This window comes from Fukomys damarensis, unplaced genomic scaffold (assembly GCF_012274545.1).
Source record: "Fukomys damarensis isolate Sample0158 unplaced genomic scaffold, DMR_v1.0_HiC HiC_scaffold_1, whole genome shotgun sequence".
In the NCBI taxonomy this organism is placed as follows: Eukaryota; Metazoa; Chordata; class Mammalia; order Rodentia; family Bathyergidae; genus Fukomys; species Fukomys damarensis.
In genome coordinates this window covers 54,146,615-54,164,420 of record NW_022900913.1, presented here as the reverse complement: position 1 = coordinate 54,164,420, position 17,806 = coordinate 54,146,615, and the positions used below count along the sequence as shown (strand labels likewise).

General features: G+C 38.2%; 1 protein-coding gene across 1 annotated transcript in view; it reads right to left on the bottom strand.

Annotated features, from left to right (window-relative positions):
* The window catches only part of Bdp1 (B double prime 1, subunit of RNA polymerase III transcription initiation factor IIIB), a gene marked incomplete at its 5' end in the record, with an annotated part of 106,928 nt that overhangs the window by 12,795 nt on the left and 76,327 nt on the right, over positions 1-17,806 (bottom strand). The window contains 8 exons of the mRNA XM_010637356.1: positions 1,239-1,425; positions 1,868-1,931; positions 6,371-6,545; positions 6,757-6,907; positions 10,471-10,622; positions 11,624-11,846; positions 13,480-13,572; positions 14,357-14,393. Of these exons, the coding sequence (XP_010635658.1) occupies positions 1,239-1,425; positions 1,868-1,931; positions 6,371-6,545; positions 6,757-6,907; positions 10,471-10,622; positions 11,624-11,846; positions 13,480-13,572; positions 14,357-14,393 (1,082 nt within the window). The remainder of the gene's footprint in view (positions 1-1,238; positions 1,426-1,867; positions 1,932-6,370; positions 6,546-6,756; positions 6,908-10,470; positions 10,623-11,623; positions 11,847-13,479; positions 13,573-14,356; positions 14,394-17,806) is intronic.

Genomic DNA, 17,806 nt, shown 5'->3' with positions numbered 1-17,806 from the left:
CAGATATCTAGCCAGTTTGGGAGTTAGATCTCTTCCCCCATATTATTTTGGAGGTCTTCCATGAAGATCACTGGATGGAGTTTGGAGACCAAAACTAGAAAGGTAACTGGGCTATGAGGACAGCCAATATTTTAGCTCTGGCCCCTCAAGGTCTACAAGATCCAGGACACAAAGAACCTTTCCTACAGGATCCTACATCTTTGTTTTATTTATTCTTTCCTAGAGGCTGCCAAACTCCAAGCAGTCATACAAATGGAACTAATGACAAATGTGCTACAATTCTTTTACTGTGATCCACCAGATCAACCTTGTAAACACTGCTAAATTTACAAAGTGACATTTATTTTGGATTCTGAAATCCCCTGGACCTTCTTCTTATCCTCTTTGTTCGCTATATTCATGGCAATACTGCTGACCTTATCATTTGGCCCATGCACTCTTAACTGTTTCTTTGGCTTTGTCTCCTGCAGATTTAAAAGCTATGCAGCTACCAAGATGACAATGCCAGCTGAAAGCCTTTAGATAGACCCTCTGTAGAGTAACTCTTTAACTGCTGATTACAACTAAACCCTCTTCAGCTGGAAGTAGTCAGCGCTGTCTTCGCCCTTCGTCCCCTCACAGAAGTTAGGAGTACTTCTTCAGAGGGAGGAATATTGAAGATAGGTAAGTTAATTAGATATCTTGTAGGCAATTAGGATTGCCCTCAAGGAGCCATCGCAGCAAGAAGCCAACATGGAGGACCATCAAGACACATTCAATGCAAGCTAGAATTGTAAAAGGAGAGAAACTACTATAGCCATGTGCTTCCCCTGGGGATAAATAGCAGTGATTAATATTCTAAATAGGTATCAATCACCTGGGTAGTGGGGCCGAGGTCTTAACCTAGCCCTTCCAGGAAATATCCCCGGCCACCACCCTTACTGAAAATCCTTGTAGGCTTGCTACATGACTTGCTCCCCCATTTGATTCCCATTAAATCAATATTACCTGGGTGGCTGTACTTATAATCTTACTGGCTGGTCATGGTTTTGCCCCAGCTAATGCCCACCTTGTAATTTTCCATTGGGTCTTACAGATTTGTCCCAATTTGTATCTGCCTCATCACATAGCTTTGCTGTATAAAACATCTTTGAGAAGCAGCCCACTTTCAGTCCCCCTTTTCTCTTAGACAGAAGCTTTCTTTCCTTCAATAAATTTTTGCTACTCTAAAAACAAAAAACAAACAAAAAAAAACTTACCTAACATCAGCCTTTTCTTCAGGATTACCAGATTTGACCAGGATGGGCGCAGGCAGTACAGGGTTCAGCATCAACTGTGCTCCGGCATCAGTGAATTCTTCTGCAGCATTGGCTGGGATTTCCACCAGAGTTAAAATGAACACTTGCTCATCTTCTCCATCTTGATGAACATCCCTAAACAGATTTACTGCAAAGTGTGAAAGTTAATAACTGCTCCAACTGAAACAAAATCATTTTACTTTTAAAAATAAAGTCTCACTGACATTTTATCAAGACGAAATAAAATTACAGCCCAATCCTCAAAAATAATTTCATAAAGGGTAAAGATGATATACTAAGGGGAGGGGCCATAATTCTGAAAAACAAAACTGATACACAAAATACTTCAAGTTTGTTTTTTAAGGGCAACACAGTTTTAAAAAAACTTATTTTTCCAGGCCAGGGATTTAGCGCAGTGGTCCCACTGCCTGTCTTCCAAGTACAAGGACCGGAGTTCAATCCCCGGTACCAAAAAAAAAAAAAAAAAAAAAAAAAAAAAAAAAAAACAACAACAACAATGAAAACTTATTTTTCCAGTTAAATGAAAAAATCATTAGGTTCTGAGACTTCACTGAATCAGATGCTCATACCTGTTAGGTCTTGAGTGTTGGTTACATTCTCTTGTTGCACTTCTAGAATATTAGCTGATGTACACTGCCATAAAAAAGTAAAATGGAAGGGTAAAGTTTGACAAATCTTAGTTTTGAAGTTTCCTGACAATCTGATATAGTAAAGAGATACTGTTTCAAAACTCAATGACTTATCTTAAACATTTACAATTTCTTGAGCATTTTTTTTGTACTGTAATTGAACCTAAGGTCTTCACACTAAGACATATATATATATATCCTCAGTCTTTTTTATTTTTTATTTTAAGACAGAGTGTTGCTAAGTCACTAAGTTACCCAGGATGGATTTGAACTTCTGATCCTCCTGCTTTAACCTCCAAGAGTGCTGGGATTAAAAGCATGCACTACCACATCTGGCTAAAACTTCTGATTTACTTAAATAAACACAAAGAATTTTAAGCAAACACTCTACCACAGAGTTTTCCCTAGCCCTTTTAAAATTTTGAGACAAGGTCTCACTGAATTGCCCAAGCTGGGCTCTAGCTTTCTACTTCAGCTACTTCTGAGTAGCTGGGATTACAAGTATGTACCACTGTGCGTGGTGAGATGATTCCTGAAGTGACAAGACAGATCCAAACCTTCAACAATCTCTTTACTCCCAACACACCAGCCCTGTCCCTTAAGCAAATGATATCTCAATAGGGCAAACTTCTCTTCTTGCCTCCACTGTGGTTTCTACCAATCTGTCTTCCACAAAACTACTAACAGCCAGGCATGGTGATGCAAGCCTGTAACACCAGCTCTCTGGGAGCCTGAAGCACGATTTAGCAAGACTGTATTGCACCAAAAAAAAAAAAAAAAAAAAAAAAAAAAAGTAGAAAAGGGGGCACTAGGCATGTAGCTCAGTATAAAGGCCCTAAATTTAATCCCCAATATCACAATAAAGCAAAATAAAACCTACTAACACTGTTTTTCTAAATAGCAATCCCAGTGGTAATTCTCTAATGCTTAAAATATTTTTTTGTTTGTTTGGGTTTTTTTTTTTTGGTACCAGGATTGAACTTCAGACCTTGAGCTTGCGAGGCAGGCAGCGAGTGGCACCAATGAGCTAAACCCCCAGCCCATAATGCTTAAAATCTTAATTTTCATTTTGCAGCCAAAAATGTTGACAACTGATTCAGGGAAGACTCATCAATGGATACCAAAACAAATGGTACCAAAACAGCTGCTGGGACTTACTGGACAAAATACTAACACAGAGTGGAAAAGACACCCTTGTAATGGGGAGATCTGGCAGGTACCATTTTAGCCAAATGCTATGTCAACAACAGTAATAACAGAACAAACTGATATTATTTGTCTCTTGATGTGATGTTAGGGGAAAAACACAACATCACCTATGTAGTAATCTTGTCCCAAAACTAAATGCAATAATGAGGTGGCAATTTTTTAAAAATCCAGATTGTGGACCAGCCTAGGTTTGTTTAAAATGTGAAGTCCATAAAAAGAAAAAATAAGAACTCATCTAGATTAAAGAAGAAGAAATGACAAAATACAATGTGACACCTCCAACTGGGTCCTGAGTTGTTTTTAAAAATTAAAGTATAATGGACATGACTGGAACAGCTGAGGAAACCTGAATGGAAACTGTATATTAAGTAGTATCAGTGAAGAAATACTAAATACTATGGTAATACTTAGGGTGAGAAAAGGACTATCACTTCTCTGTAAGAGAACAACCTTGTTCTTATTACCAAGATGGAATATTTAGGAGTGAAGGCTCATGTCTGAAATTTTCAAATTGTTCAATTTTTCAAAGAATCTACCCATCCACCCATTCATCCATTCATGGAGATGGACAGCAAGGGAAAAACAAATGCAACTCCGTTTCAACACTTAATAAATCCAAGGGAAAAAATATGGAAGAGTTCGAAAATTCTTGTCACTTTTCTCTGGTTGAAATTATTTCAAAAGTTAAAACATTGGGGAGGTCTCACAACATGGATACTATCAAACTCCTTAGCAAGTCATAAAAATCCCTATATTACCTGTCTGCAAATGACCTTTTTTTTCCTTCTAGTTTTGGGTTTATTTGTAGGATACTAAGGACTGACCTCAAGAACACACTACATCCCCAGCACCAACCCCTTTCTTTCTTGTTTCGTTTGAGACAGGGTCTCACCAAGTTGCCCAGTCAGGATTTGAACTTGTCATCCTTCCACATCTGCCTCCCAAAGTGCTGGGATTACAGGTTTGGCCTAGTTTGCCGGCCATCTTTCTAACTTCATCTCTTCCTCATTTATATTCCACTCAAAACAATATATAATCCCAAATATGTTGTACTGCTCCACACCTGTTTTTTTTCATACTTTTTTCCCTTTAATCCACTCATTTATACTTGTTCTTTAAAGGATGCTTTCATTCAGGAAACTTTTTTTTAATCATTCTCTACATCTTTAATTATGCACAGAGACTGCTCCAACATGTCACCTACAGACCATTTCACCCACTCCTCTGTTTGACCGCCAGCCTCATCTCTCTCCTCAGCAATGGTGAGGAGGATTCCGTTTCCTTGCTGAAGAGAAATCCATTGCTTGTGCCTTTACTAATAAGAAAAATGATGGATAGCCAGGTGGCAAAGCTAGTGCTGTTGGCATCTTTCAAATGAGCCACATCAAAAGAGCCAGGATGTTTCTCCTTGTTGGTGATCACATCAATCCCTCCCAAGTCAGCAACTCTGGTCACCACACACAAGTTACCAATGTCAAACTTGATCAAACTGGTGATCTTGCCAGATGCCAAATCAATCTGGTTGTTATCATTCATTTAGATAAAGGGGTCGGAGTAGCCAATGGTGGGAGCATCATGGGTCACCACATGAGAGATTCCTTTGGTGCCTACAAAGATCTTTCTCACTTTGTAACTTCTACTTGACTTCCTCAGGTGCAATATGAATGAACAGCAAAACAACCCATCTGTCTGAGTCACAGATCAGACAGAAATGCTCTCCTGTCTTGGCAACACTGATGACAACCCATTGAACCCACATGTAAGTTATAACAGTTCAGACTTTGCCATCAATCTTAATGAGGCACAGCATGAAAATCTTCTTTACTTCATCTCATGTCAGGGCACACTTAAGTCTATTCCTTAGGAAGATGGTAAGAAGCTGATGTTCCTTCAGCTTGTGGGGACCACAGGATGGATGAGGAATAAACACACAAGTCAATTTACCCAGCATTCATGCTTTGAAGCTGCTACTCACTTCAGATGCTTCTTGGGACCAGAAGCTATCTATATGGCTGAGCTCTCATCAACTTCACCATTTTCACTCCTGGAGCATGGCTCCTAATGTGCCACTCCTCTACCTTGCTACTGAATGTGCCCAAGGAACTTTTTTCTTTTTCCAAAACAGGTTCTCACTATGTAGTTACTATGTAGTTCAGTCTGCCCTTGAACTCATTACGTCGCTCAGGCTGGCCTAAAACTACAGCAATCCTCCTACTTCAGCCTCCTGAGTGCTGGGATTACAAACATGCACCACCATGCCCAGCTTTTCCAGAGAACTTTTAAAAGAGAATATTAATGCTTGGGTCTCATTCCCAGAAATTAATTACAGTGGAGGCAACTCCTAAAGAATCTATCCTATCATACTGTATCATAAACTGAGTTTAAGAAGTCACCTGTTAGCCGGGCGTGGTGGCACACACCTGTAATCCCAGCACTGTGAGTTTGAGACCAGCCTGGGCTACATAGTGAGTTCCAGGTCAGTCTCAACTATATAGTGAGACCCTGTCTCAAAAACACAAAACAAAACAAAAAGAAGTCACCTGTTTCTGGGCTGGGGATTTAGCTCAGCAGTGCCACACTTGCCTCACAAGCTCAAAGTCCTCAGTTCAATCCCTGGTATTGGGAGGGGAGGAATGATTCATCTGTCTCCCACAGATTTATTTCCCACTGTCTGGAAGTGCCAGACATGTAGTAGTAGTGACATCTCAAAAAATGCCTACTCTGTGTACAAAACACATTTTCTGTGTATAAAACTTTCCTTTTGAAAGCTTTCACAATAAAGCTGGCTAACAGCTCTTCTGTCTCTATGTTCCAGAGACTAAAGACAGATTTAATTAAAATTCAATTGCAATACATTCATGAAAAAGGCAAAGCTACAGAGGAAATGGGTTGGTGACTATAAAGAAGTGATGTGAGAGAAAGGTGAATATCAAAGGGCACTAGTGATTACTGTGATGAACCACTCATATACTGGTTACAAGACTCTGCACATGTAGAAACTTTTACAATGGTACTCTCAAGGGGTGATGTTTGAGGCACTGCTGGTTATAGCTTAGCTAAAATGCATAAAGCTCTGAGTTAGACTCCTAGCACCAAAAAATAAATAAATAAAATGAATGTGCACACACACAAACACAACAGAGGGTAAAGTTTATCATATGAAAACTATACATTAACTTTTTTTTAATGGGTAGACACATCTGCTACCCCTTGTGACAGTCTACATTCTTTTACCTCAGGCACATGAAGTATGGGTATACTGTCTCCTTTAGCATCCTTTATCAGAGGCTCAGAATTCTCACCAAAGCCCCCACTGGAAACAAGTGTGGAAGGCCCTGCCTCAGAGGAAAGAACAGGAGCAACTGGCAACATCTGAACTTCTTGGGAGCTCTCTTCTTGATTCTCATTTCTGAAAGAGAATATTAGTATTAGTATGTCATTTGTAATCAGGCAAACAACTATAGAAGTACTTTTAGAGCTAGATGGATGAGAGATCGCCTAATTTAATGGTTTTGAGCCTATAAAGTATATTCAATCAATGGAATTCTTTTTCAGTCAAATTCTTACAGCCAGAGCCTATAGCTACAGCAGAGTCCCAGAATCTTTCTTCCCTCTTTTACCTTGCAGTTGGGTTTGCTTCTTGTGAAATACTGGTCCCTTTGATATCCTGTACACATGACAATTGGTTCTGCTCCTGACTTTCTTCTGTCCTGACTGGCCCAGGGTTTTTATCTTCTAATTCTGTTGCCTTGGAAGCAGTGTTCTCAGTTTCTTAAATAAATAAAACATACTTAAGATGTAGTTCAAAATAACACGACTAAAATCTTCGTATTAGAAACACATCCTCTTTGACAACACAGATAGTAATGCAATGACTCCTCCCCCAAACTTCCCTAAATCCAAAACTCAAGAGTATTCACATGGCAGAAGGGTGGTTCTAGACACAGGTATTTCCACAGTGAATTGGATGGATGATTAATGAATCAGGTATATCAACTATTTCAGGCTGCTATAGCAACTGTATCCCTACTTTGTGGTAACAGAATTAAAAATTTACGTCACATGAGGATTAGAGGTGAATATATGAAGGTTTTGGGAAAGGTGCTGTGAAGCAAATCATGACATCACAAAGGAAAAGGTTTCTATAAAGAAGCTGAGCCTGTAGCCTAAGAGTTTCGGGATGCTGCTCAAGGAAGCATAATAGTCAACAAACTGCATGTGCCCATGGTACCATAGGCATTGCTGGCTCAAAGGGAATCCTAGAAACAAGAAAAGGTAAAACAAGCAAAAGATGATTCTAACTATCCTGGTTTTCTAAGCATGAGTTCAATTCATTCTGACAGCCAACGTTTTGCACAGCTTTCCCTGCCCTTACTATCACCCAAGGGGGTTGGGCACTCAGCCAAGAAGGTGGGGTAGAAAAGCAAGCAGGACTAAGGACCAACTTTATATCACAATACAGTGAGACCATTAAAAAAATGAAAGAGGGGCCAGGGATTTAGCTCAGTGGTGCTGCCGCCTGCCTCACGAGCAGAAGGTCCCAAATTCAATCCCTGGTACCAAAAAAAAAAAAAAAAAAAAAAGAAAGAAAAGAAAGAAAGAAAGAGGGCCAAGGATTTAGCTCAGTGGTACTGTGCCTGCCTCGCAAGTGCAAGGTCCTGAGTTCAATTCTTAGTACCAAAACAAACAAACCAAAATCAAAAAATGAAAGCAACCACTAATAAGTAGGTGGAGGGCTAGGGATGTAGTGTAGTGGTGGAGCAACCGCCTTGCATGAATGAGCCCCCTGGGCTCAATGCCCAACACTGCAAGACAAAAACAACAAAACAAAATCCAGAAGGTACAATATATTAAATTTTTTTTCAGGTGCTGAGAACTAAACCCAGGACCATGAACTAAAACATTTACCTCAATAATAAAAAGACAAACCAATTAAAAAAAAAAAAGATTTCAAGAGCTATTTTTCTAAAGATGATATTTTTCTAAAAATGAGCACATTACAAGATATTCTCTTAGGAGAATACAAATGAAAACCACAATGAGCTGGGAGCAATGGTACACACCTATAATTCCAGTTACTCAACAAGCTGAGGCAGGAGAACCAGAAGTTGGAAGGCAGCTTGGGAAACTTAATGAGATCCTGTCTTAAAATAAAAAACAAACAAAAACAGGACTGGCGCCTGGGATATAGCTCAGTGGGAGGGCACTGCTGGGTTTAATCTGCAGTACCACAGAAATAATAATAAAATAATAAAACAAGAAGCTCCACCACAATGAAATACATCTTCACACCAAGATAACTCTAATCATCAAAAGGACACACACACACACACACACACACACACACACACAAAGTAAAGATATAGAGAAACTGAAACTCAGATTATTAGTGAGAACACAACTGGTGCCAATATCCCTTTTTTCAATTTATGGTACTGGGGTCTGAACCCAGGGGCACTATTACCTCTCCCTTCCTTTCCTTTTCTCCTTTTTTTATCTCCCTCCCTCCTCCACTCTCCTTTCAGCAGGGTCTCACTAGGTTTCCCAGATAAGGCTTGAACTTGTGATCCTCCTGCCTAACATTTTATTTAACTGATACATAAAAATAAGACTGTACATATTTAAAACAGTTTGGGATTTAGCTCAGTGGTTCCGCCATCTGCCTTCCAAGTGCAGGGACCCAAGTTCGATCCCTGGTACCTACCTACCTACATACATACATACATACATAAATAAATAAATAAAAGAGTTTGATAGCTCCTCAATAGGGTAAACAATGTACTTCTGTGGCAGGCATTTAGCCTGCATGAGGCCCTGGGTTGAATGCAAAACACTCCCAAAGAAGGTTAAAACGAATTATCATATGACCAAGCAATTAAACCTGTAGGTATAAGCTCTAGAGAAATGAAAATATATGCCACATAAAAATGGATACATAGCAGCCAGACATGGTGGTGTATGTCTATAATCCCAGCACTCAAGAAGCTGAGGCAGGAGGATTGCTGTGAGTTCAAGGCCAGCCTGGGCTATGTAGTGAGTTCAAGGCCAGCCTGAACTACATAATGGCATCTTATCTAAAAAATAAAATACAATAAATATGTATGTATACGTAAATATTCTTGGAGGGGTAACTGAATATTGAACCCAGGGATTCTGCACTAAGCTACATCCTCATCTCTTTTTTATCTTTTATTTTGAGACAAGGTCTTGGTATGATGCTAAATTGCCCAACTGTGCTCAATTTAAAGATACTCCTGCCTCAGCCTTCTTGAGGGCTGGGCTAACACACATGTGCCACCACACTTGGCTACTCACTTCTTATTCATTGGTTTCTGGGAGGCATGATGAGCATCAAAAACAGCAAATACCAAACAAGCTGTGTTGACTAGAAAGGGTAGCAGTATGAGGCAATGGACTCTAACAGCTTCCTGCTTGCACAGCAAGTACCAAACAAGCAATTAAGTGCCAGGGCAAAACGTCACATTGAAATTCACCAATTCCATGAGTTTCAAAGCAATACCAAAGTATGGCTGTATATACATTTTGGAACGGTTACATCTAGTTAAATTAACAAATATATTAATTCAACGGTTAGCATTTTTGTGGTAAACACATAGTATCTATTCTCTCTACATTTTAAGAATACTGTACAATATATCACCATGAACTATGGTCACTTGTCAGTGCAATTACAAAACTGATACTGAACATTATGTATGCTATAGCATGTGTACATATTCATTCTTTCCAAAGGAAATACACATACACAAACACGTGTTTATATAAATGTGAATGTATGCATGCTATATGTACATACATGCCTCATTTAGTTGCTTACATGTGTATAAAATGTTTTTGGAAGTATACAATAAAAATAAAAAGGGCTGGGGATATGAATGAATACAAAGACCTTAAATTTAATCCCTAATACCCCCCCAAAAAAAGACCATTAATAGCAGTTCACCACTACTTGTGAGACAAGGAGGCTGCAGACTAAGGGCGAAGAGGTTTTGTTTGTAATTCCGTGCCTTATGGGCACTAACCTACTATTTGCCACAGATACTACATATACACTTTGATAAGAGACATATGCTAGAGAATTCAAGTATACACATACATCAGCATATACACAGTAAAAATACAGCAAATACAACAAAATGTACCAATTACTAAAATCAGTTGTTGGATGTATTTTATTTTATAGCTTATTTTACTTTTTCAGAAACTTTCTACAGTAATTAAAAATAATTTTAACAACTGAATGTTTTCTTGAAATGCAAATGCAATTTCTTATGCCAAAGTAATTTGTAACTTCTAAAAACAGTAAAATTTACCTTTTTGACTTTCCACTTTTTCCCCTCTGGATACACCACAAACTTCCTGGTGAGCACCAACCCTGCTGGTCACTAATACCTGAAGATCTGGCTCAGGCCTGACAAATCTACTTGTAATTTGCAAACTACTGTCCACTTTAGAAGCTGTACTCCTAGAAGGGAAGAAACAAGAGAGATTTAGCAATTATGCAAGAATTCTTTCATTCTAAAAATAAAAAATTCTTTTAACATTGATACATTCCTGTGCTGCCCATCATGGACCACACTGTCCATGAATGTTTATTTCTTTGCCAATCAGCTACACACACAGCCCCAAGGTGTTTTTTGTTTTTATCTTTTTCCTCACCACTGGGGACTGAACCCAGGGCTGTTGCACTAAGCTATATGCCTGGTGATTGCTTGCTTGCTTGCTTGCTTTTTTCCCTCATTGAGTTTATTGGTACATTTTAGGTATACAGTACAGTTACATTCATTATTGGGATCTTGTACCTTTACATGACAGGTCTTGGTTCTCATTTTTTCCCCGCTTTATTTATTTTTGAGATGGGGCAACTAAATCCCTAAATGGCCCAGGCTGGGTTCAAACTTGGGATTCTTCTGCCTCAGCCTCCCAGTGTGCTGGGATTATAGGTATGTGCCACTATGGCCAGCTAAGTATTCATTCATTTCTTTCTTTTTTTTTTTTTAAGTATTCAATGCTAAAATAACTAATAACTTTACTGGATGTCTTGAGAAGAAATTCTAAACCATATTTATGAAATTATACACTTATATAAATCTACTGCATTAAGCTTCAAAGACATATGAAACAGAGTACACTGGTTCCTCAGTTCACACACTTAATTCTCTTCACTATTCTGTTCACAAACGAAACTGGACAAGAACAGAATCAAATTTTCCTGGTTAACACTGAACCTAACCATTGAATTTGAGTTAGTGTTCATCCAACTTGGTTTGTGACCAGCATCGTGGAAAGAATCAAGTTCATGAATTGAGGTACCACTGTATAATTTTAATATGCAAACCATTAACCCATTAAAATCTAAATAAGTGAATCCTGAATTTAATGTATAAGAAATTAGCTTTGCCTACCAAAGCTACAGACTAAAGATATAGGACCAACTATATTTATTAATTGACTACTAAAATTAACCTGGTTGATGTAGTGTTCTCCATTATTTTCTCCTTTAATCCAACCTCCTCTCTATTCTGTTTCTCTGATACATACTTGTCTTCTTCAGATGCAGGAGATGTAGTAATGACAGGTGAAGAAAGCTCTTGACATTCATGAACAATTTTGTGACTTATATTATCTGGGCTAAAAGGAATATGACTTTTATCCTTTGAATGAACATCAGGAAATACACATAGTCCTACTGCAGAAAAAAATAGGAAATTAAAATTGAGCCAATATAAATAGACATCCAAATAAAATCAATTCTTCAACATTTAATAACTGCAACATTCTGTATTATTAAAGTTTGTTCTTTTTTGGTTCCAAATTTAAATACTGTATATAAAGTCTTTTTTTTTTTCTTTTGGTTTTTTGAGACAGGGTCTCACTATGTAGTTGAGACTGACTTGGAACTATGTAGCTCAGGCTGCCTTAGCCTCCCGAGTGCTGGGATTATAGGCATGCACCACCATGCCCGGCTAAAGTCATTTTTTATATTTTGAATTTGGCCTGTAATGAGCTTGATTCTTAAGACTGAAACCCCGTGTTATTATAAGTAAAAATGAAGCTGGGCATGGTGATGTGTGCCTTGTAATCTCAGTACTGTAGGAAACTGACACAGGAGGATTGCAAGTTCAAATCCAGCCTGAGCAAGTTGGCAAGACCCTGTCTCAAAATAAAAAAGGCTGGAGATGTAGATAAGGGAAAAGGCTCTGGGTTCCTTTCTTTGTACCAAAAGGAGTATTTAAAAAATAAATTAAAAAGGTAAAAATGACTCCCTTTGTTACTTACAGGAACTATACAACCCTAGATTTCAAGATAGGACTGCCTTCCACCGCCTGCCTTGCAAGTGCAGGGACCCGAGTTCAATCCCTGATCCCCCGTACCCCCCCAAAAAAAGATAGGACTGCCTTTAGTTACTAATTTTTACAAATTTTTTAAGGCTGTGCTTTATCTTCTAGAGATCTGTGACAGGCTTTACTGAGACTCTTACTGAGAAAGCAGCCTGATACAGGACACAAATCAGAGACTTTCTTTATATACATGGCTACAAATTTAAAGTCTAATAATGAGGGATAGGGATGTGGCTTGGGGGTGGGAAGGCATTTGCCCAGCATGTGTGTGTGTGAGGCCCTGGGTTCAACCCTTAGCACTGTGCCAAAAAAGTAAAAAAGGTCTAACAACTAAAATGGATAACAACATGACACGTCAGTCACTACCAGTCAATTGTACAGTAAGCCTAATTATCCAACCAATGCAGATAATAGTAAGAACCAGCTTCTACTTCATTCAAATATATGCCATATCTTTTTTAGCTCTGTCCAAACTATTAGAACAGCTTATTTCATGGTTCCTACTACCCTTCAGAGAGTATCTGTCATGATTTCAAGCAGCAACTCCTTTGCTAAAGAAACATAAAATGGTCAATAATCACTGAGCTCAATTAACCACTGATGTTTATAAGATAGAAAATTCACTAATCAACTATTCCATGAATATAAATTCTTAATAAACCATGTTCACTATCTCAAAATGGTTGCCACTACACCTAACAGAGCTAAAATAATGGGTGAATCATACACAAATATTACCTCTTCTAGAAAAACAATAGTGATGATAATTTCAAACATAAAAGGCTTATTATTCAATGTGTGGACATAATTTCTTTTTTTTGTTTTGTTTTTTTTTTTTTGGTTTTGGGACCAGGGATCACACTCAGGTCCTTGTGCTTGCGAGGCAGGAGGCGGAACAACTGAGCTAAATCCCCGGCCCTGGACATGATTTCTTAATAGTTAAAAAGTTTCTCTTGGGCAGGACTTATCTTCCATTCTTACCATCACCCTGTTCAGTACTCATCCCCGACTGCAGCACTAGATCTCCCATTGTAAGTAAGGTTATGGCAGCTTCTGTACTCCCATCACTGGTACCTTGTGAAGAAACACACCAACATTGAAACAGATGAAGGGGTATGGAAATGGGTTTACCTAAAACAGATTCTTAACTCAGGTGTTTTTCTTCTAATAATGATGTCACTATTCTCTGTATTCTATGTCCTTACTAATGTAGTGTTTCATTCAGCATACACACACACACACACACACACACATACTACTAATTTAAAAAGCATCACTTTTACTCTTGGCTATTTTTACTCACTGAAAACACTTAAGAAATGCTTAACAAATACTTAATTATACATTTAACTCAGTTCACCTTCATATCAAGTGCTTTTGGAAGGTGACTGGATCATGAGGTGCTGCACTCATCAGTGGATTCAGTCACTGATGAGCTCACAGCTCAATGTGTTGATAGGAGGTGGGGCCTGACTAGAGGAGATGAGTCACTGGATGTGATCTGAAAGGGTGTGTTTGTTTTTGCCCCCAGCCTCTTCCCCACCTGGCTCTTCTGACTCTGCTTTCTTCTGCCATGCCTCTCCACCACAACGATTCTGTCCTGGAGTCAGCCCATCACAGACTGAAGCTCCAGCCTTAATAAATCTTTCCTCCTATCAGTTATAAGCCTCAGGTATTTTGGTCCCAGCAATGGGAAGGTGACTAATATACTAGGTTTAACACAGAGACAATTTAATCAACAGCTGGCTCTTTTTACCGAATGTTCCTGCAAACTGATTCATTCTCTAACTGTCCCACTGTGAGAGCATTGTGCTGGTGCTAACCAAGCAGTTCTAGCAGCTTCCCTGTAAATAGTTACCTGCTTCATCCTGGGTATGTTCACCTGTGGTCATTTCCTAAAAGAGGAAAGATACTATGTTAAGTATTTTCCCTGATCGTATGGTCCTTTTCTCAAAAAGCACTATACCTTACTGGACTTTCTGTATTTTTTAGTTAACAATAATAAAACTTTTTAAAATTAATTTAAAACTTTTTTCTTAACTTGAAAGTATTCATAAGATTTCAGAAATAAGCACAGAAATAAAAGTTAAATTCTTTTGTCTTTCTCTTGATTTTACCTTTTGCTTATATGCAAATTATAATTCTAATCATATGCTATATACAGTTAATTATCCATAGTTCTCCAGATTCATAATCTTTCTACCCTAGGCAAATCTACTGCCAGTTCTTATCCAATGAAAACCATCAGGATTTTTTACACTACTAGGTGACTTTAAACTGATGTGGGATGATGATTAAAGCATGTTATATGTATGTACAAATCTGCCAAAATGAAACTCATTAATCTGTATAACCAATATGCACTAAAAAAAGGAAGAAAAAAGAAAGATGTGAAAGAAAAAACTAGCAAAAACAAAACCCCAAATCGTGGCCTCTACCAGTAAATAAATTAATATTTACTGAAAGCTTTGTATTTATTGTACACTGTGGAAACATTGAAAGGGAATCCAGGGGCTTTACACTGAGCTATATCCCTAACTAACCCTATTTTATGCTGAAACAAGATTTTGCTAAATTGCTACGTTGCTCGGGCTGGGCACAACTTTCAATACCCCTGCCTCAGCTTCCCAGAGTGCTAAGACTACAGACATTTGCCACCACACTCGGACTTAAATTGTAATGTTTTTAAAGTACAATTTTAAAATTATGAATTTCCTTGTCTCCCTTTTACCTATATTTCTTTCTCCTGCCCTAATACTGGATTGGTGTTGGCCCAAATCCAGTATAGCTGGTGTCCTTAAAAGACACAGGGGCAGCTCAGGGAGAACACCCAGTGGCAATGAGGACAGGCTGAAGCTATAGTGCCTCAAGGCAAGGAATGACCAGGCAGCCCCAGAAACACCAGAAGGATTCTCCCTCAGGCTCCAGAAAGAACCAACACTATTTCACATATTGTTTTGGACTTCTAGACTCCAGAACTGTAAGAGAATACATTTCTGAGACTTTCAGATACCCAGTCTGTGGTACTTTGTTACATCTAAGCTAGAAAACTGATGTTGAAAGGAGTAAACCCATCTCTATTCAGAGATGATATAAAAATATAAGTATATAGAAATATTAAGGAATATACTGAAAAACGTAGAAGTAATGAGATTAACAAAATTGCAGGATCCAAAACTAATATACAAAAATCATATATTTCTATGCACTTGCAAGAAGGAATCCAAAAATGAAATTAAGAAAACAACCCCTGCCAAATGTGGGGCATGGGGTGGTAATCCCAGCACTGTGAGGGCCTGAAGCAGGAGGATCATAAGTCTGAGCCCAGCCTGGGCAAGTAAGTGACTTAGCAAGATCTTGTCTCAAAATTTTAAAAATTAAAAAAAAAGGATTGGGGAAGTGCATCAGTGCAAAGGTCCTGTGTTCAATCCCCAATACTAAAGGGAGGTGATAAAAATGACTGCATTTGTTATTTGAAGAAACTAATGATCCCAAATGGATTCCAAGACAGGACTGCTTTCCTTTACTAATTTTGAAATTTGAATTTTACGTTCAGAGATTTGTGACAGGCTTCACTCCAATACTCTGGCAATGAGAGAGAAGTCCTATAGGAAACACAAATCAAAGACTTTAATGATTACAAGTCTCAATATTAATAGGAGGTGGCAATGCCCTCCAAACCTATCTACAGAGGCAATGCAATCATAATTAGAACTCCTGTGGATTTCTTTGTAGACACTGAAAAGTCAATTTTAAAATTCATACCAAATTGAAAATTACCTACATTAGCCAAAATAATCCAAACAAACAATAAAGTAGGAGAAATTACATTTCCCAATCTTAGAACTTACTACAAATACAAAAATATTCGACACATCATCATCAGTATGAAGGCAAACATAGATCAATAAAAAAATAGTTCAGAAATCAACCCATACATTTATGGTCAAGTGATTTTTAGAAAGAGTACAAATATTATTTAATAGGATCTTTTCAAATAAAGTTTAGCAGGGGCTGGAGATTTGGCTCAGTGGTTTCAGCGCTTGCCTCAAACAAAGTTTAGCAGAGCATGATGCATGTCTGTAATCCCATCACTCAGGGAGGTTGAGGCAAGGAGAATTAAATTCAAGCCGAACAACTTAGCAAAACCCTGTATTAAAAAATAAAGGGGCTGGGGCCGGGGATTTAGCTCAGTGGTTCCAGCGCCTGCCTCGCAAGCCCAAGGACCCAAGTTTGATCCCCAGTACCAAAAAAATAAAAAATAAAATAAAGGGGATGGGCTGTTGATCAGTGTGAAAGCCTTGGTTTCAACCCCAGTACCATCCAAACAAGGTTGGATAATGAGGTTACCAGACCATAAAAAAAGCTAACTCCAACCAGGAGTGGTAGTACACACCTGTATTCCCAATACTCAAGAGGCTAAGGCAGGATGATCACTGCAAGTTTAAGACCAGTTTATGGGCTACATAGTGAGTTCAAGGCCAGCCTGAAATATATAGCAAAACCCCATCTCAAAAGAACAAAAACAAAATGAAACAAACAAAAAGTAAACCCTACAAATTGATCAAAGATTTAAATGGAAAAGAAAAAATATAAATCTCTTAAAAGAAAAATAAGAGTACAATTTTAGAATCCTAAATTTGGCAAAGGAATTTTGGATAATACCAAAAATAATGTTGGGTGTGGTGGCACATGCCTGTAATACCACTCAGGAGGATGAGGCAGGAAGATTGCCATGAGTTTGAACACAGCCTGGGCTACACAGTGAGTTCAAGGCCAATCTGAACTAAAGTGAGACCCCTACCTCAACACACACACACACAATATAAATGAATGAATGAATGAACGAACGAATGAGAAAAAACCCAAAAGCAGAAACTAAAGAAAAACTGAATAAAATGGACCATTACCAAATTAACAATGTTTGTGTTTAAAGGAAACAATCACACAAAAAGACAACCTGATAAGGGACTTGTATCTAGACTATATAAAGAATTCTTACAACTCAACAAAGAGACAAATGGCCCAATTAAAACATGAGCAAAACATTTGGATGGACATTTCTCCAAAAATCATGGCCAATAAGCACATGAAAGAACTCAACATCATTAATCATCAGGGAAAAGCAAATCAAAACCATAATGAGACATGACATCCCAAATAAAACATAACTAGATCCAAAATATCACATAGCAAGTTTTGGCAAAGATGTGGGACATAGGGACTCCCTCACACTGCTAGGAAAGTAAAATGTAGAGCAGCTCTGGAAAATAGTTTGGCAGATTTTTTTTTTTTTTTTTTTTTTTTT